Here is a 22,400-nt window from a genome sequence, read left to right on the forward strand (position 1 = left end):
ACTTACTAGCAAGGTCATTCGTATTTTCTCTAACCTAATGGTTAGTATGTAATATGAAACACAAGATCATTTAAAAAACGAACAACACAGTATGTGGCATAATTTTAGGCGGCAGTACAGTACTATAAACAGAGGGTGTCTTCAATTGAAAAACAAGTGTAGTTGTGAACTCTCATATAACAATATTTCTTTTAACGGTATGTGATTTTTCGCCCCATTTATTCGATTTATTTCAAATACACCGATAGATGGCACCAGAGTCGAATTTTTATCAATAAGCCCTTTTAAGATTCGATTGGGCGCTAGATCGAGATATTTATAGGCAATTAATTACAAAGATTACATACTTTTAAATTTATTTTAAGTACATTTGGCACACATTTTGTAACATATTAGTAAATTTGACTTTTCATGAAAGGTGGCAACTCTAATTCGGACTATTTAAATTGGATATTTTCTGCAAAAGCAGTTTAAAGCCATTTATTTCGTTAAAGTTATTTCTAAAAATTTGGGTAATTTAATTTATGTATTTATATATATATGGCAACCCTATTCTTAATGTGGCTCACTAGAAGACTTCCAGAAGCTTTCCGTGTGATTCACATTTTATGATATTTTTCTTTTCTATCTTTTGTCCCAGACAGTATTGAAAACTTATTTAGACTTCTACCATTTCGATTTATTTCTATAATACCAGATTATAATTATGTTTCTTTCTTGGTTCTTATGATACGTGAAAAGCTTAAGAATTCGTCTTTTACAGTAAAAGCAAATATTCAACAAAAAGAAAATGATCAAAACTTTATTTTCTTAATGATTCCATACTTTTTCTCAATAAAAACTATAATATTAAATTTTAAATGATTCTTTCCTCTTGCTTGCAACTTCACAAGGATTTCTTCTCCAACCATGATCCAATATTGTCCTTGTTGTTCGCCAGCCAAGCAATATTATTCTTAACATTCTCCAGTGCACGCACACGCGCCGCAGCACCAGCACCGGCTTCGGGATATTTAGCAAAGAATGCTTCCATTTCCTCCAACTTCGTTTGTTTATCAAAACGCCCGGTTATCGAGGGTATCATGCTGCCCAAATAACGTTCATTCAAACCGAAGCGCTCCACCAGATCGGGCCAGTGTTCACGCACATAATCCCAGACAAGTGGTTCACCCACGGGATTGGCGGCAATATATTGCAGACAACTGAAGTAATCTTGACTGCGCACATTGTTCTCATCCCAAGCGAGATTGATGTAGCTGAGAAGTATATTGCATATAATAACAAATTTTCGAGAGTTATAAAAAAGGGTGGTTGACTTACTTGCCCAATATCCATGGCACTTGTACAGCCGACAGACCGTACATCAATTTTGATTTCTCACTGGCATCGGTTTCTTTCACGAAAAGTTCCCACATAGTTTGCCAAGCTTCTTCGTCAGCACCAAAGGCGCCATAATAATAGATAGTTTCACGTATATCCGGATGTGGGCGTTCAGTAGGATTTTTCAACCAGGCGTTGAAGCGTGTATTAGCTTCTTTTAGACAATCTTCTAGGCCGAGCGAGCAAGCAGCTGCGAGTATGGTGACACGCAGGCGACTAGCAAGAGATAGTTAAATACAAGTTAGTTAACTTCTAAACATTTTCTTTATATAAAGCATACTTCTGCAAGTGATCTTCGCCCACCGTCCATGTAACACTCTTATAAATTGGCTCAATCAATTCGCGTGCATATTTCTTGTAATTTCCAAACACTTCGGTAAACATCAACAAGCGCTTGAGTGATGTCAGCTTCGAGGCAGCCACACTCCAGGGCACATAATCCGCCTCCTTGGCTAAGTATGCTGTCATATCGAGCGCTGTATCATAGGAGAGTTGAGTGGCGTCGGCTAGTGAGAAGGCATCGTTGAGGAGACCAGCACGATCGCCAACTGAGAATTTCTGTAAAATTGAGAGAAATGAAACTTTAAGTGATACGAAGTTTGTGAAAATATGCATTTCGAAGAGACTTTTCGTTTAATTGCTTTCGCTCGAGAAGTCAAACAAAAAATTAACTTACAGCTGGATCTGCTATTAGCTGGTTCGCCAATTTTTGCCACAATTCCGCCTGATAGTTAACACGATAGTAACCGATCTGATCGTAATTGAATTTGATCCATTGTGGTGCCGCGCTCAATTCAATGATTACTGCAAGGTTAAAAGATTTTTAAGGTATAAATTAAACTTGTGTTGCAATCAGCGTCTTACATTCCGCATCATTATAGTAGAACCACGCTCTGACAACGTCACTAACGGCATTCGTTTTGTAAGTAATAGGTATGGACCAGGTATAACTGTATAATATAAAACATGGTAATTGAATTACAGCATTACATTGTAATTAGTTACAAAACTAAATATATAGGCTGTGTACATACTTGAAAGGCGAATCATTATAGACACCATTGTAGTCGGCGGGATTGGAGAAGAAACGTTTCTGGGTCAATTTGAATTTGGTTTCGCTAATTTGTTCCACTTCCACCACCGGCAAACCCATTTGTTCCGTCCAGGTGTTCATGATTGATTTCACATCGATGCCCAAATTTAATTTATCGATTTCGGTTAAAAAGTTATCGGTGACCGCATTTTTAAATTTGTACTCATTCAAGTAATTCGTGACGGCCTTTTGGAAATTATCAGGTCCAATGAAATCCTCCAACATGCGTATAATCGATGAACCCTTCGAGTAGGTGATGGTATCGAAAATTTCCGTAATTTGATCGGGATTAGCTACAGTCTGTATGATGGGATGAGAACCAAGTGTGGCATCCAATGAGAGTACGCCATGCAGTGTACCAGTAATGAATTGATCACGCTGAAAATTAGAAAAATTAGAATATTAATTAAAAAATAATTTAATAATTAATTAAGTAATCTAAAAATCTTAAATTAATTGCAAATTTTTTTTAAATTGCTAATTGAACCAATTTTTTCATGCACTTACCATTTTCCATTCGGGGAACTTCGCCTCAACACCTTTATCTTCAATGTAGCTAGCAAAACCCTCATTAAGCCATAAATCATTCCACCAGGCCATAGTAACTGTAAATAGATTAGTTAGTAAATACATGCTTGATAAGGTGTTAACAGACCCACAAATTCAGAGGTCATAATTGCAAAAATGTTATGAAATAAATAAATTTATGATTTAAGTCTATAACACCATACAGTATCAATGAATTATTAACTGAAGACGCTAGTCAAGTCAATAAATTCCTAAATTACCTAAATTTCCAAACCACATATGTGCAAATTCATGGGCGATAACGCTCGCAACACGTTGTCTATTCGCCGTGGAGCTGACAGCTTTGTCGTAAAGCAGCGAGGTTTCACGGTATGTCACTAGACCCCAATGTTCCATTGCGCCGGAGACGAAATCCGGTATTGCGGCCATGTCTATGAGAGACGAAATAAATTAAAATCTTTAAAAAATATATTTTTCACATAAATATTAGAGACACTTACCCAATTTCGGTAGTGGATATTCCACTTGGAAGTACTGTATGTAGTACTCGATCACTGCTTTGCCAACCTCCAAGGCGAAATCAACTTTATTAAGTTGTTCGGGTGTTGCGAAGGCACGCAATGTGAATGGCTTACCAATACCGTTAGTATTGATTTCCTCAGATTTATATTCAAAGTCGGAAACAATGAAACAGGCCAGATATGTGCTCATCGGTACGCTTGTATTGAAGTAAACCTCGGTGTATTTACCCTGGTAAGATTCACGCTAAACGTCGTGGAATGTATTAAATTCTTATGTAATTATATTGAATTTTTACATTAAAAAATATCTACCGCTTACCGCGATATCCATATTTGAGAGCGCATGGTAACCACCCTCGGAAGGATACACCAAAGTCACATCGAATGTCGCCTTCATGGCCGGTTCATCGAAACAGGGGAATGCGAGACGCGCATATGTGGGCTCAAATTTAGATGTGGCAATATATCTAAGCGAGATTTTCGGTATCAGTTGAGATCAGCGACAAAATCGCACTAATGTTTCGCTATACTTACTTCCTCGTATTATCGGCTTTCAGGTACGATGAACTGTAGAGTCCTACAATTTTACCAGCCATGTTGCCCTCAAATATTATGCCCAGCTGGAATCTAAGATTCGCTGGCAACTCCTCACTCAATTCGATCACCAAGAATTCACGCACCAAATCCAGATAATAGTTCTTAACGAATATAGTCGGATTTTTCGTCTCCCACAAATAAACATTGTTTATGACTAATTTGCTGGAATGCAATATAATCTTGTCAATGCTACGAGTGGTGTTCACCCAAATACGCATTTGACCAGTGAAATTGCCCGTTTCGATATCCGGATGCAGATAAAGATCATAGTTGCTTGGTATAACACTGTCGGGCAGTCGATAGTTGATCTTTGTAATAGTAAAAAAAGTAATTACAATCCTTTAGTAATCATTACAATTATTGACTTACAACTTCCGGCGCAGTTGTTGTAGTCTCTGGTAATGGCGTTGTTGTTAATGGTGCACCAACGGTTGTTGTAGTTGGTGTTGTTGCTGGCGGACCGCTTGTACTCGGTGTAGTGGGCGTTACCGCTGTGGTCGTGGTAGAGCTTTTCAATGCATCCAATTCATCCTGTAAATTGGCCTTCTGCACTGCCAAAACGATCGTGGATGTCGTAAAGGCGACTAGGGCTAAACCCAAACAGATCGCCACCACTTTGGTTGTAATAATCATGTTCACCACTCCTTACTAACTATCCTTCTTAGTATAACACTTAAATTACTTGTTAATGTCGCGTCGTACAACCTTCACTTACGGCTGCTTAGCCGTAACTGTAGCTTGCGCCTGAGAGCAATTGCCACATGTTCGTAAGTACCACGTCTGTCGTTATCTGCCTACTATTGCTTGCTTTATCAAGACAGCATACTTAATCTAATCACTCCTTTTATGAGTACCGTCATATATATTTGCATGTTCATACATATGCAGTGGCTATAATAAACAAAAATTGCTCGAAAAATAAGATGTACACATCGAAGTTAATTTATGGCTTAAAGCCTGCGTATTATCGCGTATTTGCCATAAAAGTTGCTATAAAATTGCTGATAATACATAGTTCAATTTCGTTATTGAATATTTAGCGATAGAAAAATTAATGAGCCACATTGTATATTGTAGTTAATGTAATAATCTATTTGTATAACGGTTTTTTTTTTTTTGGAATAACGGTATCTAAACATATTAGCAAATAACTGCTTATCATGAAATATTATTAGAGTATCGAGAAAACTGTATATTTTGGCAATAATTATTAACTGATTAGAGATAGTACTAATCTAAACTGGCATTTTGTCGGAAGTTTTGTGCGATTTTTCCCATAGATTTCGTACAAAAGTTGGTGTTTAATATATTTTTATTAGAAAATGTCGCATACGTCCGTATAAAACTGAACCGATGGCGTATGTCAACAAAGCGAAAAATTTGTAGTCAAGCTTCCGACATACAACGGTACTCTACTCTATTTTTCTTTCAAAGCGTAGTACTTGAGTATAATGAACTGTATCGAATTACATTTGACGGCAATTGTTGAGAAGTAAGAGTAGAGTGTATTGAGAGCATTATCAACTGATATTGTGGACTAAAACGGAAACTACTACTACTGCTCAGATCAATCTAAACTTCTAATGTAGAACATTAGTATTGTGATTTACTCTGAATAACTAAATATTTTTTCTCTCCCTCTCTCTCTCTCTCTCCGCCTATATAACATTGATAAATTCTTCACAGTGAAAAGCTAACCATATCAACCAATAAGATAACCAAGTAACATAACAAGCACTGATCTGTAAAACAGATTATCAATGTTGCAACACAGCGGTTGTACTTTGGCAAAAATTTAACACTTGAGTGGTTCAAATGTTAGATTTTGTATAGCTTATCATTATTCAAGTAATTGCCAATGGGCTCGCGTTTATAAATCTAACTATCAACAAGTAAGGAAGGGTTAAGCTCGGGTGTAGCCGAACATTTTATACTCTCGCAATTTATTTATTTAACTTTATTTATATTACATAATATACAATTTAACCCATATATTCGTCATATATATTGTATAAAGTCCATTAAAAGTTGGAAACCATAATATTAGGTTAGAAGCACCGAGGTCCTCATGTTCGATTAATGGGGCCTTGAAACCCTATGCTCCGATTTCAACGATTTTTAGAATGGGGCTGCCACACTATAAAGGTAGTATTTGTGCAAAGTTCTGCATCGATATCTTCACTAGTGCTTACTTTATATATTGTAAAGTAAACGATTCAGATCGTCTTCAAAGTTCTGGTATATAGGAAGTAGGCGTGGTTGTGAAGCGATTTGGCCTATTTTCACAACATATCATTGGGATGTAAGGAAACTATTACAAACCAAGTTTCATTGAAATCGGTCGAGTAGTTCCTGAGATATGGTTTTTGACCCATAAGTCGGCGATGCCACGCCCATTTTCCAATTTGTAAAAAAATCTGAGTGCATCTTCTATCTGCCATTGCTTATGTGAAATTTAGTGTTTCTGGCGTTTTTCGTTACTGAGTTAACTGACTTTTAGTAATTTTCAACCTAACCTTTGTATGGGAGGTGGGCGTGGTTATTATCCGATTTCAACTAATTTCATGGTGTGTGGTGGAGTACGTAAGAGAACTTACTGCAGAAAGTTTGGTTTATATGGCTTTATTTGTTTGCGAGATATATACAAATAACCGATTTGGGGGCGGGGCCACGCCCACTTTCCCAAAAAAATTACATCCAAATATGCCCCTTCCTAATGCGATCCTCTGTTCCAAATTTTTTCAAATTTTGTAACTATATTTATGGCTTAGTTATGACACTTTTTACGTTTTCGGTTTTCGCCATTTTGTGTGCGTGGCAGTGGTCCGATTTTGCCCATTTTCGAAAGCAACCCTCTCACGGTCCCAAGGAACGTGTGTTCCAAGTTTCATCAAGATATCTCAGTTTTTACTCAAGTTATCCGTTGCACGGACGGACGGACGGACAGACGGACAGACAGACAGACATTCGGATTTTGACTCGTCTCGTCACCCTCATCATTTTGATATACATAACCCCATATCTAACTCGTTTAGTTTTATGACTTACAAACAACCGTTATATGAACAAGACTATAATATTCTCTTAGCAACTTTTGTTGCGTGAGTATAAATATCTCAAGTGCGGCGATAGATTATTGTAAGTATCAGCGACATCTTGCGATAAATAAGTGAAGCAGACATTTTATTGTTAGATTTTATGATTAGAAAACACTACCGTGTGTTAATTCCAACTCAATATTTTAATCTCGTTATTCGCGCTTATTATTTATAACCGATTAAAAATATGAGTCACTAACATGTTGCTTAGCCTTATCTTAAAATATGGGAGCGCAATAAACCCACGACTTGTTTAATTGCGTGCGCTTGCTGTTGGGTATCTTATCAACCTCTTATTTAACCATTAAATCAATCCCTGAAGATACTAGGTGATTATTAAATCTTTTTAAAAGCTGTTCATTGTAAAACCTAATCTGTTGCATACCTCCAACATTTCTAGATTGTGTTAGATATCCGGTGAATATTGGCATAAAAATAATGTGGTTATAGTGGCATTTTAAGCGATGTTGAATTATAAAGAACTACAGAATTGGCTCTAAGGATCACAACATATTTTATAATCATGTGAAAAAAGTTGCGAAATACATTTCATTTCATTTTACAACTTTGTGCAAACATTTTTATTAAAACTCAACTTTTTAACAAAAGAAAATCAAACGTTTGTACTAATTAAGACACATTCTTCTCCAACCATGCGGCAATGACTTGCTCATTATTCTTTAGCCATTGAATATTGTTCTTAACAGTCTCCAACGCGCGTACACGTGCCGCAGTGCCAGCACCCGCCTCTGGATATTTAGCAAAGAATTGTTCCATATCCTCCAATTTGGTCTGCGTATCGAACCTTGCGGTAATTGACGGTATTAAATTACCCAACGTCCGTTCATTGATACCGAAACGTTCCACCAAGGCGGGCCATTCTTCACGCACAAAGTCCCAGACAATTGACTCACCCATTTCATTGCGCGCTATAGACGACAAGCAATTGAAGTAATCTTGACCACGCACATTTTCCTCGGACCAAGCGAGTCTGACAAAACTACAATTAAGAAAATTATATTAATTAATAACTTATCAAAGTATAGTATCCAAGCGAATTTACTCGTTTAAGATCCAAGGCACCTGCACTGCCGCTAGGCCATTCATTAATTTCAACTTTTCACTAGCATCCGCTTCGGTGAGGAAAAGCTGCCACATAACATCCCACGAATCCTCATCTCCAGCCACAAACATGCCATAATAGTAGACGATTTCACGTGCATCCGGATGTGGTCGTACGGTTGGATTCGCAAGCCAGTTTCTAAAACGTACTGCCGACTCTTGCAAACACGACTCGAGACCAAGTGCACAGGCTGCGTTGAGCACAGTTACACGGAAACGACTGTCGGCGTTTAAAAAGTAAAAGGAAATTACAAAGATTTTTTGTGAAATCGATAAATAACGCTTACTTTTCCAAATGATCTTTGCCCATCTCCCAGCCAAGTTCCTCATAGATTGGTGTGATTAATTCACGCGCATACGTTTTGTAATTTATATAGGTTTCGGTAAACATTAGCGCACGTTTCAGTGCGGTCAGTTTGGTAGCCACCACATTCCACGGTATGTAGTCCTCCTCTTTTACCAAATATTTGGTCAAATCAAGCGCTATATCGTAGGATAGTTGTTTGGCATCGGCTAATGAGAAGGCATCATTAAGTAGACCAGCACGATCGCCATTGCTGAAAGTCTATGAAAATAGCAGATTATTTACTTGACTTCAAGGATACTGAGGATTTTTTTCTAAGAAATTTTTGCAGAATGAACTTTCTCCCAAAAAAGAGCTTCGAACGAAAAATTTGGGTCGAACACAACAATTTAAGAAACTGTATCTCCATTTTCTTAACATTACAGTTATAAATCTTGGTAAAGCATATATCTTTCAGCTTACCAATGGATCCAATATTAATTCCTTAGCTAAATTGAGCCACAATTCATCAGGGTAGTTAACACGATACAAGCCCACTTGATCACAGTTGAATTTGATCCATTTCACCGGCTCGTCAAGATTGATATCAACTAAAAAGATAGGTTAAAGAGAGTCGTATATATTGATTTAATGGAAACTATAGACAATTACCGTAATCTGAATCACGTAAAAACCATTCATGTTGAACATTAGGAAGATCATTTACTCGTAGAGTGATTGGTATTGACCAAGTATAACTGAAAATAATAAATAATACGAATATATATAAGATTGGGCAAACAGTACTTGATAAAAATAAGAAGTTTCGTAAAGGGAAGTGCTTAAGGGAGTTGACTCCATGTAACCTAGATCAAACATCTTCTAGACATGACAATCCCACATTGACCTCTTGAAACCACATTAACGAGGAAAAGTCATATTTAAAAACTGAGTTATCACGCGCTCAACTAAAACTATAAATACCATTAATATCTCACATTACTCACTTATAAGGCGAATCATCGACTTGCATACTGTAATCATTCGGATTCGAAAAGAAACGTCTTTGTGTTAGACGATACTGTGTTGCTGACACTTGCTCAACAGTAACAACGGGGAAACCCATTTGCACCGTCCATGTTTGCAAAATTGATTTCACATCAATGTCCGTTTGCAATTTTTGTACTTCATCTAAGAAATCTTCGGTCACAGCATTTTTAAATTTAAATTTGTCCAAATAATTTGTGACGGCGTTTTGGAAGGTATCAGCGCCAATAAAATCCTCTAACATGCGTATAATCGAAGCGCCTTTGCCATATGTGATCAAATCAAATAATTGTGTTATCTGTGCGGGACTCTCTGCCGTCTGTACGATTGGATGTGAACCCAAAGTCGCGTCAAGTGTGAGTACCTCGTGTAAACGTGAAACAATGAATTGTTCAAGCTGAGCGGAAAGGAATGAGAAACAAGTTGTATGCAATTTTAAAAGGGGAATGTGAAGGGATAAAGACATTCTTTACCATTTTCCACTCGGGAAATACCGCATTTATGCCTTTGTTTTCCATATATCTGGCGAAACCCTCATTTAGCCATAAATCATTCCACCACTGCATTGTAACTGTAAAAAAAAATTGAATAGAAATTAGTTATATATTTGTAATTTGGAGATAGTTGCTGTTGGCTTAATAGCAGAGTTGATGTTCTATTCGCCAATCTTTAGCTCCTAGAGATCTAGAACTACTTCTGCTTATCTGTCAATTTCTGATATGACTAAGGTTGCACGAATATTTTGATATTTATATAATAATACTTTAAAAAATATATAGACTAAGTTAGAAATATATAATATTATATTAAAAAAATGTACCGAAATTAAATATTAATATATATTCTACATTATTTTCAGAGTCTCCATTTGGATTAAATTAAGACCTACGGCATGTAAAATTGGATTCAATACAACTCGACAGCATTTTTAGAAAATTCAGTAAGTCTTATTTACAGTAGTTCCATAAAAGAACTATTTCTTAACTAGTATTTCCGATATAGAAAATATAAAAAAAACGTATACTGCTACATACCCAAATTTCCGAACCACATATGTGAGAACTCGTGCGCTATAACTTGAGCCACACTTTGTCTATTCGCCGACGAACTCTGCTTTTCGTCGAATAACAAAGCGGTCTGCCTATATGTTACTAGACCCCAATGTTCCATAGCGTTAGATACAAAATCCGGTATAGCGACCATATCTGCAATAAGCAACAGAATTTAAAAACAGTTTCAACGAAACTTAAACTAATCCGCTTACCCATTTTTGGCAATGGATACTCAATTTGGAAATATTGTATATAGTATTCCATGACTCCTTTGCCAACTTCCAGTGCAAAATCGACTTTATCAAGTTGTTCGGGTGTCGCAAAGACGCGCAAGGTAAATGGCTGACCAATAGCGTTAGTCTCGATAAGCGCCGATTTATGTGCGAAATCCGAAATAATGAAGCAAGCCAGATATGTGCTCATCGGTACGCTTTGGGTGAAGTAAACCTCGGTATATTCACCCTGATAAGATTCTCGCTAACAAAGTGAAGGAGTGGAGTGTAAGAAATAATTATTTAAGCATATTTTTTTATTTACACTTACCAGTATATCCATATTTGAGAGCGCATGATAGCCACCCTCTGAGGGTGTTACCAATGTGATATTAAAAGTTGCCTTCTTCGCCGGTTCATCAAAGCAGGGGAAAGCTTGACGCGCGAATGTGGGTTCAAATTTAGAAGTGGCTATGCGTCTGTGGTTGGGAGAGACAAGTTAAACGACAAATATTAATATTTTATATTCTATTTTTTAATAACAAATTATTTGGTCAGTTGTGAGGGTCAAAAAAGGCTATATATTTCACTTAAGGGTACATACTTCTTCGTGGTATCCGCCTTGAGGTACGACGAACTGTAGAGACCAACAATTTTACCAGCCATGCTGCCCGCAAACAGTATGCCAACATCGAAGTTAAGTCCAGCTGGCAACTCCTCACTCAATTCGATCACCAAGAATTCACGCACCGGATCCAAAGAATAGTTCTTAACAAATACAGTGGGATTTTTGGTATTCTTTAAATACACATGGTCGATCACTAATTGACTTGAGTGGAGCACAATCTCCGTGATGGGTGTCACGCTGTTCACTCTAATGAGTATTTGACCAGTGAAATTGCCCGTCTCGATATCCGGATGTAGATACAGATCATAGTTGATCGGATTTACGCTGTCGGGCAGTCTATAATTGATCTATATATACACACAAATACAATTTTAAATCAGTAAAAACACTTTTTATTTTGTTGTTGTTAGCTCACAATTTCCTTCTCCTCCACTGCTTGCACTGCACAGGATAAACCCAACAGCACTAAACTAAAATATTTCACGCTAATATTAAATAGCATTTTGCTATTTTTTCTATTTAGTAGGTGTTCTAGCGGAATACCGTGTAATCCGCTGTCGCCTACGTTCAATTTGAAACTGTTCGTAGCAGATCTGTGCACTCATTGCTTGTGCGAGCATTTGATTTTTTTACGTTGGTCAAACTGGAGATTACCGAATCTAATCTTTCATTTATATGCATAGTAAATCGATTGTGACAATAAAAATATTCACCCATTTATTTCTGTATTTTCATTTCACACAAATAATTACAAAATATGTACAGTTAAATAGTTTATTGGACTATTGGCCGCTATCTAGATATATAAAAGTACAGGGTGGGTTCGAGGGTAAATGGGAATTTTGAATGATTTGCTAATTATTTATAATTGACATTGTAATTTTTTTCATGAACTATACTAGTGATAAGATTCAATTGCATTCAAGTCAGTCGTCAATTGTATTCATTGCCACTTTCCACTATAAAGGTATCTAATGTGTGGCGGTGATTAGATATTGGATAAACTAAAAAACAATGTCGATTTGAAACAAGTTTACGACCGTTCTGAATTATGGAAATTTCAATATAATTGTGTCTCGACGTATTTAGTACTTGAAAAACCAAATTTTAATTTGCCATTCAATTATCAAGTGAAGAGTCAGAATGAGTTTATCAGACAAATTTAGTAGATGATATAACATACAGAAATAACAAGTAAATCGATAATTTCTCATTTAATTAATAAGTTATGTGAGAGCAATTGAAATGTATTAGATGTTTGAAGGAAATGTCAAACAGATGTGCGAACGCCATTCTATTAGGGATATGGGCGTGTTTGAGAACCGATTTCGCCATCCATAATTGATCAAGTAGCTCTTGAAGTATGCTTCTTGACATCAAAGTAGGTGGCGCCACGCCTACTTCAATTCTTATAGGCAATTTGGATGTTCCTCTGTACTGTGAACCTTTGTCACACATTTTTCTTTTGTAGCTTTATTAGTTATAGCATTTACTGGTACTTTATGAGCGTAGAAATGTCCCGGTTTCTTATTTGCAATACCAAAACTCACTTAGTGCCTGGGAACACACGTTTCAAGTGCCATAAAGATATTTCAATTAGCATTTGAGATTTAGCTTGCATGGACAGACAGATAAATTCCGGATCTCAATTTATCGCGCATAGTCTCGTTCAGTTTTAGGAGTTACAAACAGCTGTGCAACATGTTGAGAATTTAAGTTTATAGCACCTTGAGCTGATATAGTTGACTTGAGTAAAAATTGAGATATCCTTATGAAACTTGGAACACATGTACCTTGGGACCGTGAGAGGGTTGCTTTCGATGGGCAAAATCGGTCCACTGCCACGCCCACAAAATGGCGAAACCCGAAAACACATAAAGTGTCATAACTAAGCCATAAATAAAGTTATAAAAGTAAAATTTGGAACAAAGGATCTCACTAGGAAAGGGCATATTTGGATGTAACTTTTTTTGGAAAGTGGGCGTGGCCCCTTCCTCAAATCGGTTATATATCTCGCAAATCAATGAAGCTATATAAACCAAACTTTCTGCAGTTGGTTCTCTTACGTACCCTATCACACGCCATGAAAATAGTTGAAATCGGATAATAAGAAAATAGAAAAATTTATAAAATCGGTTCACAACCACGACAACTTCACATGTAACTCAATTTTGAACTCCATCTTATTCCTTCACTTTATAATATATACATAAGGAACCAATGAAGATAACGAAATAAAACTTTACAGAAATACTGTATATGATCTGTGGCGTCACTTGGGAAAAAATTGTCGAAATGTAACTTTTCAATGCCCCGGATATCGAATATAAAAAACTCCGTGCCTTATGGAATTTTTCACCGAAAATTTCGATAAATCCTCAGGTATCTTAATTCAATTCAGAGGAAATATTTTCTGCTAACAGTGTGTCTCTGTACCAGAAATGGTTAAAATCGGGTCATAACTTCCCCTAGCTCCCATATACTTAATTATAGGATTTTCAAATTGGGTCAAATTGTGTGTTATCTTAATAAAAATATATCAATAAATTGCGAGAGTATAAAATGTTCGGTTGCACCCGAACTTAGCCTTTCCTTACTTGTTTTAACATAGAACGCTTAGTAGACTTCCAAACACCCTCTAACCCCAAAATATTATAGTTGTTGTTCCGATAAAATATTTGTTGACGTCATCTGAGATTTATTCCATAAAACGAACGATTTCGATGAAATGAACATGTCGTACCTGAGTACCAGTTTAATGAAGCACTGTTGTTCCTGAGTCAAGTCTGGACAAATAGAACTTTCACCTACCAAATACATTATATAAAGCTCAGCTTGTATTTCTCTGGAGATTTTAATAGTATTTTTCTAAAAACATCGTTCACAGATAAAGTTTTTATTATATGTAATTGATCTTAACTGCCAATGTTAACCACGAGAAGATATTTTTATTTTATAAGATTTGCAGATAACAATTTTGTTAACTTTAGAGCTACGGTCTACCACTTCTCAAAACCTTAAAACGATCCAATGTTTTGGCAAACAATCAAATATATTTTTAGGTTTCCAATTTGATTTCGATACTTGTACATAAGATTAAACTAACAAAACATAAACATTCAAGAGTTCGAAATCATGTCACACCTTTCGAAACACAATTCCAACAACTTCCAGCTAACAAATCGTAAAACAACAAACACACATATACATATATCTTTTAATATCCATTTCATTAACAACAAAATTTAAAACATTAATCTTAGGCAATTTATTACATTAATTGATCCAGGCGGCCGGCTTACCCTCCACCCTATAGCCATTATAAGCGGCCGATGAAGCAGCCGCGGCCAATTCAGAACGCCGACTCGGTTCACCAGCCCAATATGAGGGTGCGACCTCATAAGATTGCACCGATTTATTATTATTCTTGATGGCCGACAAAATGAGCAAGAATATTGCCAATTTGCCAATCAATATCGACTTCACCAACAACAATTTCAGCTTGGTGACCAAAAATGGCACAATGGCAGATTGTATGAGAAATGGCAGCACAAAGAGTGGCAACACTTTGGTAATCATATCGTACTTCTTGCCGCGACCTAGTAACAGTGAGAGAAAGAGAGAGAGTGGGAGAGAGGGAGGGAAGTATTAAAATTTTGTAATTAAGTAATGCACTTGTGTAATTAGCACACAGTTATCACACTAATGGTACGACTATTAATCAATTGTATGCTACTCACCCTCCTCGCTGTTGTCGTTCAACCAGCGCCCACGCATTATTTCCACTAGATTATCGCTATCCAAATTGACATTAACGATATCATTCACCATATCAAAGCTCACATTGACGCCGGGTCCGATTGTGTAGCGGTTAGGTTTAGCGTTGAAAGTGCCGTTATAAGTGTGCGATGCGTTATCAAGTACCGTAATGTTATTAACCGTATTGTTGTTGTTGTCGTCCGCGCGCTCATTCACCTTATCAGCGTCGGCAGTTGTTGTGTTCGAGTGCCTGTTATTTGTTTTTGCGCGCTTCGCGCTCGCATTCGAACGATTATATTTGCGTTTGCGCTTACGTAGCTTTTCTTTTAATTTCGCTTTGAGTGCTTCGGCGTCGAGTGCGGGTGGCACGAGTGGCGTTACTTTGGTGTCCAGCGTTGAAGAAGTTTCGTTCATGAGTCTTTCGTTTACTAGCTGCTCAGACGATACGTCACGCTGTGTTGTTATTGTTGGTTTTGCACTGGTCACGTGACTGTGTGCGCCTGCGCTTAAACGCTCAATTAATCGCTTCTTATATTCCGCAGATGTGACATTGCCCATGTAAGTGCTCTTGTAGCTCTTGTAAATGCTACGAAAGACATTCTTCAATGGGCGTGATGTGTCTTTGTGCTGCTTCTCATGCGCTGCATTCAAATTGTGCTCATCAGCATCGCCGTCATTATTGTCCGCTATGCTGCGGGCTCTGGCTTTTGGTAGTGCATCAAGTGATGTTGTTGTTGTTGCTGCAACCTCTTTATTCGTTATGTTTGACGTTTCGACTTCCTCGCCATCAGCTTCCAGCACAATTGGCACTGCGGCACTCTGCTCACTGTTGATTTCCTCAACTTCATAGGCGGCACTCGCACTGAACGCCTTCAGATTCACATTCACATTCACAAACACCAACAATGTCAGTAATATACGAAATTTCGCATACATTTTCTTAATGATGAAAATAATATCCAGCGCTTAGCCGTTTAGCGCTACCAACAGCTTAAATATTTATCAACAAGTCGCACCACTAACTAACGCAACGTCTTCACGCAACAGATTCTGAGGCAGAAATGTGCTGGCCGCTGTAATGGTGTGCATTTTATTAACTCGCATCCAATTGCATTCTGAAGAGCTGGCAAATTGTTATGGGAAAGCACAGCTATGGCAACATGTTCACCCAAATAAAACTGCACGTCAGTGGTGTTTCTAGAATTTCCAGTCGGACGTTAACCGAGAATTCAATTAGTTCAGCCAATGAAGAGTTCAACAATAGGAACAACATGCTAACCACACGCACACACACACAAGCAAGTGTAGCTTAGCAATTATTTATAGCGCGACGAGAAGACAAGAAGACGAGAAACTGTGGCAGAGTGTCACTTGATGCCAAACCGCTTACGGAACATGCAACTGACCACACGAACGTGCACAGCTACTTGCTATTTACTATCTGTAAATACTTCTGTATTGTAAATATATGTATTTGTTTATACTTTCGTTCTAATTAGGTTCTCAAGCTACTAAGATTGTGCAGTGAGCATTGTCTGAAATAGATTTTACAACTCTTTCCACTTTCTATTTGATATGAATCGCTTTCCAGTTAACAACTGTCGTTTGAATGGAAAAAGTGCCGCCTTAGAATTGCTTGCGACAGTTACTGATTACTAAAATCGATTAATGTACAACATAAATATATGTACATATAGCTAAAAGTGGGTCTTTTTTCAAATATGTATAATATATAACTATATATATATGCCTTGATTTGCTTTTCATTAAAATGATTAATCGAAGCACGATTGGTATTGAGCTCATCCGTTAAAGTGAATTAATTTATCACTTCAGCTATACAGAACGTTGAAATAAGTTGCTGTTATTTGTCATCAAAGCACAATGTATAGTTAATGGTAATCATATTCATACTAGATACTAACTAGTTAATCCAAAATAATAACAATTACCAAAGTATGGTGAAACGTCGCATTAAAGACATAGAACTCTCTGTTGTTTTAGCTCACATCTTCTGTATAATGGGAGCTCGACATAGCCTAACCTGCAAGAAGCTGTTATTTGTTTTCAGGAGAATGAAAAATTGTCTTCTAACGAGACCAAATCTGTATTTATGTGGGATAAAATAAGACGCTTTGAAACTCATTATTTCATTTTGATTACATGAGATTGGAATACTTTAATTATATTTAAAAAAATTTTGACGATTACGATACTAAAAGGTAATAACTCTTAATAAGAGCGCAAAAGTTGTTTTATAATAAAACAAAAACGGTTTGGGATATCAATGAAATTCTTCATTCCAGTGAAAGTACATTCGATTTCATTATGTATGGAACTCGATTTATTTTGCATGGCCACCACGGGCTCAATTTTTGGCGATTTTTAAGGATAAATCGGCCGACATTCCTGCAATTTCACGTTCGATATTCGTACGAAGTTCATCAATAGTCGCTGGCTTGTTGTCATAGACCATAGACTTGACATAGCTTCACAGGAAATAGTCTAACGGCGCCAAATCCTACGACCTAGGCGGTCAATTGACTGGGCCATTTCGTGAGATAACACCAATGGCCCAAACCACCAAACTTGGTTTCCAAGTTCCGTCCGATTGGAACCACATATTGTGCAATTCCATGGTTATCATTTAGAAGTAGCGATTCCCTAAAAGCGGGAAAACATATGGCGTCGTTTGATGTACATTTCAGTCTACTTTTGTAGCGTCCCTTTTAAAAAACCCTTCATAATTTAATTATAATCTTTAAGATTAAATTAATATATTTATAAATTTAATAAATATTTATTGTTAATTACAAAGTTAAATATGATTACGAAACTAAATATTTCATAACTCATTGTCAGTTAAAAATTCTCTTATTAGATCAATAAGATAGTGTTGATAACCCCTATTGCGACTGTCGACTACTAAGCGATTTTGGACTACCGGTGCTATTGTAAGTGTCGATCGATCAACCATAGACTGGATCGCTCATTTGTCCATAGCTATTTTTCGATAGTTAGAAATTTTGAAATTTGTCGAAAGCAAATGATATATACCATCGATTGGAGTCTACTCTTCTGTCGACACTCGCCACAGAAGGGATAAGCTTGTCCAATTACGAATAGCGAACACTTTTTTCATATATTTTGTACGTTGTTCTTTACTTCAATTAATAAAAACTTTGTATTATTTTTCTGCGAAATTTCATGGATAAGTTTGATTAAATCGAACTAAGTATATAAAATAGTTTTAGACCCAATAGAGGGCGCTGTTATAAATAAGTCAGAAAATGACAGAAATCACCATTTGCTTTTATGAGAAACGTGACCTATATCAGTTGATTAGCTGTGGTCTCTCTTTTCGGAGAGGTGGACTTATGTTTGGTCTTTATCAACGTGTATAAATAATTATTATTTTATTAGTATAATAATTTTTATTTTTTATTTCGATACGTATACTTTCGCATTATTATTAGCCTCGTTTCTGCGCGCCCAAAGGTAGGCAATTGCAACTTATATGAAATTGTATTTAAGTATTTGTATATTTAATGCCGCTACTAACCTTTAGTTAGCTTTTAGAAAGCAATTAAATTCGCGTTTTAATAGTGACTGACAACAACTTCTTCATTTAATTTGCATAAGAAAAGAAAAAACCCAGCTCTAAAGTGGCTAGTGGTTAGCCAACCATTGATAGTAGGCAACTAGTACTCGTATTCATTGATAAAGTGTACAAGTGTTGCCGGAAAATGCAGAGTAAAAGTGTTCAATTGTGCTGCATTAATTATGGTTTTCACTATAGAAATAAAGTAATTGGCTTGCAAACATTTTGACGAGCGGCATACAATGTTTATGTGTGCATACATATATTTCTATGTACATATGCATGTATAAATACATGTATTTGGATGAGCACATATCCGTTTGCCGCTTATGGGCGCTCATATGTCTGTCCGTGAATATATGTAAGCATGAATGCTATTCAAATACTAATATATGTGTACTGTGAGCTTTTGATTGTGTGTAAGTCTAATTTTGTATGCAATTGTGCATTTAAATATGATTTTTATGGCATGTGCCGATTCGCTGCTACATAGTTTACATGTGTACTCTTACTTGCATATATATTTACACTATGTACATACATACCTCGATTCATGCATTGCATGTGAGTTAATTTATTTTCAATTAAGTGGTCTCAATTTAACCAATGAAAGGAGATTTGATATTTAAAAAACAAATAATTTAGGCTCGCAGTACTTTTTTGAGTATTTTAATACTGAAAATTTTTATCGAAATTATTTTATTTTTTAATTTTCAATAAATTAGATTTTTCCTTCATTAATTCGTCTTACTTCTTCGAACCACCAACAACTATTTACATATGTATATGCAATGCATATATCTTTCTGTACTTAAATATGCAAATTTATCCACATCACGAAGCAATCACTTTTCACATTTGCATAAAATTATTAATTTTGATTTATTTCAAAATACAAAAGAATTCGAAAAGTAAAAACGAAAGCGTTAGTAACCGAAAATGAAAACGAATATTTGTACGTTTTTTTATATATATATATACACATGTAAGCATGTGCTCCCAAGTGTCTACATACTGTCGTCATACGTGAGTATTTGAAAACCAATAAACTCAATAAACCCTATGCGCCGCCATAAAAAACATTAAGCACATACGTGAGGGCTCGTAAAAGCAATTCAGCAATCGTGTGCATACATATGAATATATGTGTACAGAAAATATGCACTTAATTATAAAACATAGAATATATGAAGCTTATCGATGGTGTTAATATTAATGTATTCTATAATTGGTTTTAAAACATCAGGAAGGTCGAATTCTTCTTCTTCTATTGTAACGAAAGGTGATTGGCGGTTTTGTATTCACTCGCAGGAAGCTTTATTGTATACTAATAAAGTTATTCCGAAATAACCCACCAAGACCTTTCATTAATATTAGTTAAAATATAGAACAAATTGGCGGATGTCTACATTCTTAAATTGGATCCCAACATAAAACATCATAATGTTCAAAATGTAGCGCTGGCCATTGACAACAATGCCCCAACCTATTTGGTTCACAAAAAATTACAGACCAATTACGCCATTTATGTTGTATTTTCCTTGTCTACTGAAACTTTTGTTAGTTTTGCGGGCAAAACTAAATCTTAGAATATATTTCCACATACAATATCAATTCCCTAAAAATATATACTTGATCCTCAAAAAATTGTATTATTTTTTCTGATAATATCGAAATTATTGATCTCAACTATATAGGAAATAGGGTTATGACTACTAACACAATGATTCTGCCTAGGGTATAGTAAATCTTTGACCAAAATGGGTATCGTACGAGACCACAATCGTCCTGTCGCCTATTAATGAAAACAATGGCGAATTGCAATGAATCGAATTTCTATACTTACCGATATATGCCGAACTGATCCGAAGACTTTTTTCTGATCGCAGTTCTACGACAGCACTTACTGAAAATTTGACGACAATGAAGGCTAAGCGAGGTCAAGGCGAACCCTAGACTAAGACATATTTGGTTGAATTTTTAAGCTCGTCTCGCTGGCAACTAGATGAATAATGAAATTAAGTTTTACTAGAATCAAGTTTACTATATATATATACGTGTATGTATCTCTAACCTAGGAATTCTTAAAAATACTTTTATAACATAAATAAGGCAAACTCATAGAACGCAAAACTTACAAACGGGAATGCCTCTTCTTTACATATTGTTAATTATTTAACTGCTATTGTTCAGTTAAATATGGAAAGATTGTGAAAGAACTATATAAAACAAGAATGCAAATTTGTGACGCAAAATCTTCAAAAAAATATTTATTGAAAGATGCCATGATATAATTAGAACAAAGTTCCTTCATCTTAAAAATAAATAACAATATACATACATATTTTTATTGCTCTTTCGTCCTGAAAAATGTTAAATATTTTTAAATATGGCTAAATTTTTTACATATATCTCTGGAAAAACTGAAATCGGAACAAATAATCGATATGCAGTAGGCTAGAGAAAAGTTATTTTAGTAATTTTTCAGAGGCACATGTTTAGCCAGTAAGGAAAGGCTAAGGGTGCAACCGAACATTTTATACTCTCGCCATTTATTGATATATTTTTATTAAGATAACACACAATTTGACCCAATTTGAAAATCCTATAATTAAGTATATGAGAGCTAGGGGAAGTTGTGACCCAATTTTAACCATTTTTGGTAGAGAGACACACTATTAGAAGAAAATTATCTGCTCTGAATTAAATTAAAATATCTGAATTCTACGTATTCGACATTCGAGGCTTTCAAACGTTATAGTCCGATTTCGACAAATTCCGATTTTCACAAGTGACGCCACAGATTATATACAGTATTTCTGTAAAGTTTTATTTCGCCATCTTCATTGGTTCCTTATGTATATATTATAAAGAGAAGGAATAAGATGGAGTTCAAAATTGAGTAAGTTGTCGTGGTTGTGAGCCGATTTTATCCATTTTCCACGCGTGTCCTCAGGGTGTCAAGAAAATAGTATATACCGAATTTCATTGAAATCTGTCGAGTAGTTCCTGAGATATGGTTTTTGACCCATAAATGAAACAATCATATTGATATATATAACCCTATATCCAACTCGTTTAGTTTTATGACTTACAAACAACCGTTATGTGAACAAAACTATAATACTCTCTTAGCAACTTTTGTTGCGAGAGTATAAATATAAATTTATCCTACCAGGTTATAGTTTTTATATAATAAATAATACCAAAAATTAATTACTTTATAGTCACTGCAAAAGGGGCACAAACTAAATATTTTAATTGCCTACAACTAATATTGATGTCTAATGCAACTTCGATATGTCAAAGATCCTTGTATAAGTGTCTACGCCGTGTCCATGCAGCTTGAGCTCAACTCAATGCCGAATTCAAAATGCAGTTTGCATGAAATGAATGTGAATGATGACTAAACCACTGCCAACAATTGATAGTGCGTGGTGTGAGACACTTAAATTGCATTCAATCGCGTCAATTAGCCA

The 22,400-nt window shown here is 35.9% G+C and overlaps 2 protein-coding genes across 2 annotated transcripts; both read right to left on the reverse strand.

Moving 5' to 3' along the window:
- Nucleotides 1-775: 775 nt before the first annotated feature.
- LOC105209224 (uncharacterized) lies at nt 776-12,143 on the reverse strand. The gene is made up of 25 exons (XM_054232363.1): nt 11,977-12,143; nt 11,538-11,908; nt 11,265-11,412; nt 10,934-11,198; nt 10,704-10,874; nt 10,143-10,240; nt 9,630-10,066; nt 9,295-9,380; nt 9,106-9,233; nt 8,627-8,904; nt 8,281-8,559; nt 7,852-8,217; nt 7,603-7,613; nt 4,489-4,763; nt 4,057-4,427; nt 3,842-3,989; nt 3,502-3,766; nt 3,262-3,432; nt 2,981-3,078; nt 2,415-2,851; nt 2,245-2,330; nt 2,057-2,184; nt 1,661-1,938; nt 1,321-1,596; nt 776-1,256 (listed from the first exon to the last, which is right to left on the reverse strand). The coding sequence occupies exons 1-25, from the start codon at nt 12,061-12,063 to the stop codon at nt 887-889; spliced, it is 5,628 nt and encodes a 1,875-aa protein (XP_054088338.1). The 5' UTR covers nt 12,064-12,143; the 3' UTR covers nt 776-886.
- A 2,615-nt stretch (nt 12,144-14,758) lies between these two features.
- On the reverse strand, nt 14,759-16,395 carry LOC105209209 (uncharacterized). Its single transcript, XM_011179506.3, has 2 exons — nt 15,302-16,395; nt 14,759-15,160 (listed from the first exon to the last, which is right to left on the reverse strand). Exons 1-2 carry the CDS (start codon nt 16,254-16,256, stop codon nt 14,838-14,840), a joined length of 1,278 nt encoding a protein of 425 aa, XP_011177808.1. The 5' UTR covers nt 16,257-16,395; the 3' UTR covers nt 14,759-14,837.
- Nucleotides 16,396-22,400: the final 6,005 nt, after the last annotated feature.

This window comes from Zeugodacus cucurbitae, chromosome 2, assembly GCF_028554725.1.
Source record: "Zeugodacus cucurbitae isolate PBARC_wt_2022May chromosome 2, idZeuCucr1.2, whole genome shotgun sequence".
Lineage (NCBI taxonomy): Eukaryota > Metazoa > Arthropoda > Insecta > Diptera > Tephritidae > Zeugodacus > Zeugodacus cucurbitae.

Coding starts and splice junctions, on each gene's coding strand:
- LOC105209224 (XM_054232363.1), bottom strand. CDS start 12,063: ATGCTATTTAATATTAGCGTGAAATATTTTAGTTTAGTGCTGTTGGGT. Junction 11,413..11,537: donor AAGGCGGATACCACGAAGAA/GTATGTACCCTT, acceptor TCCCAACCACAG/ACGCATAGCCACTTCTAAAT. Junction 2,331..2,414: donor TATAATGATTCGCCTTTCAA/GTATGTACACAG, acceptor TATATTATACAG/TTATACCTGGTCCATACCTA.
- LOC105209209 (XM_011179506.3), bottom strand. CDS start 16,256: ATGTATGCGAAATTTCGTATATTACTGACATTGTTGGTGTTTGTGAAT. Junction 15,161..15,301: donor GAACGACAACAGCGAGGAGG/GTGAGTAGCATA, acceptor CACTGTTACTAG/GTCGCGGCAAGAAGTACGAT.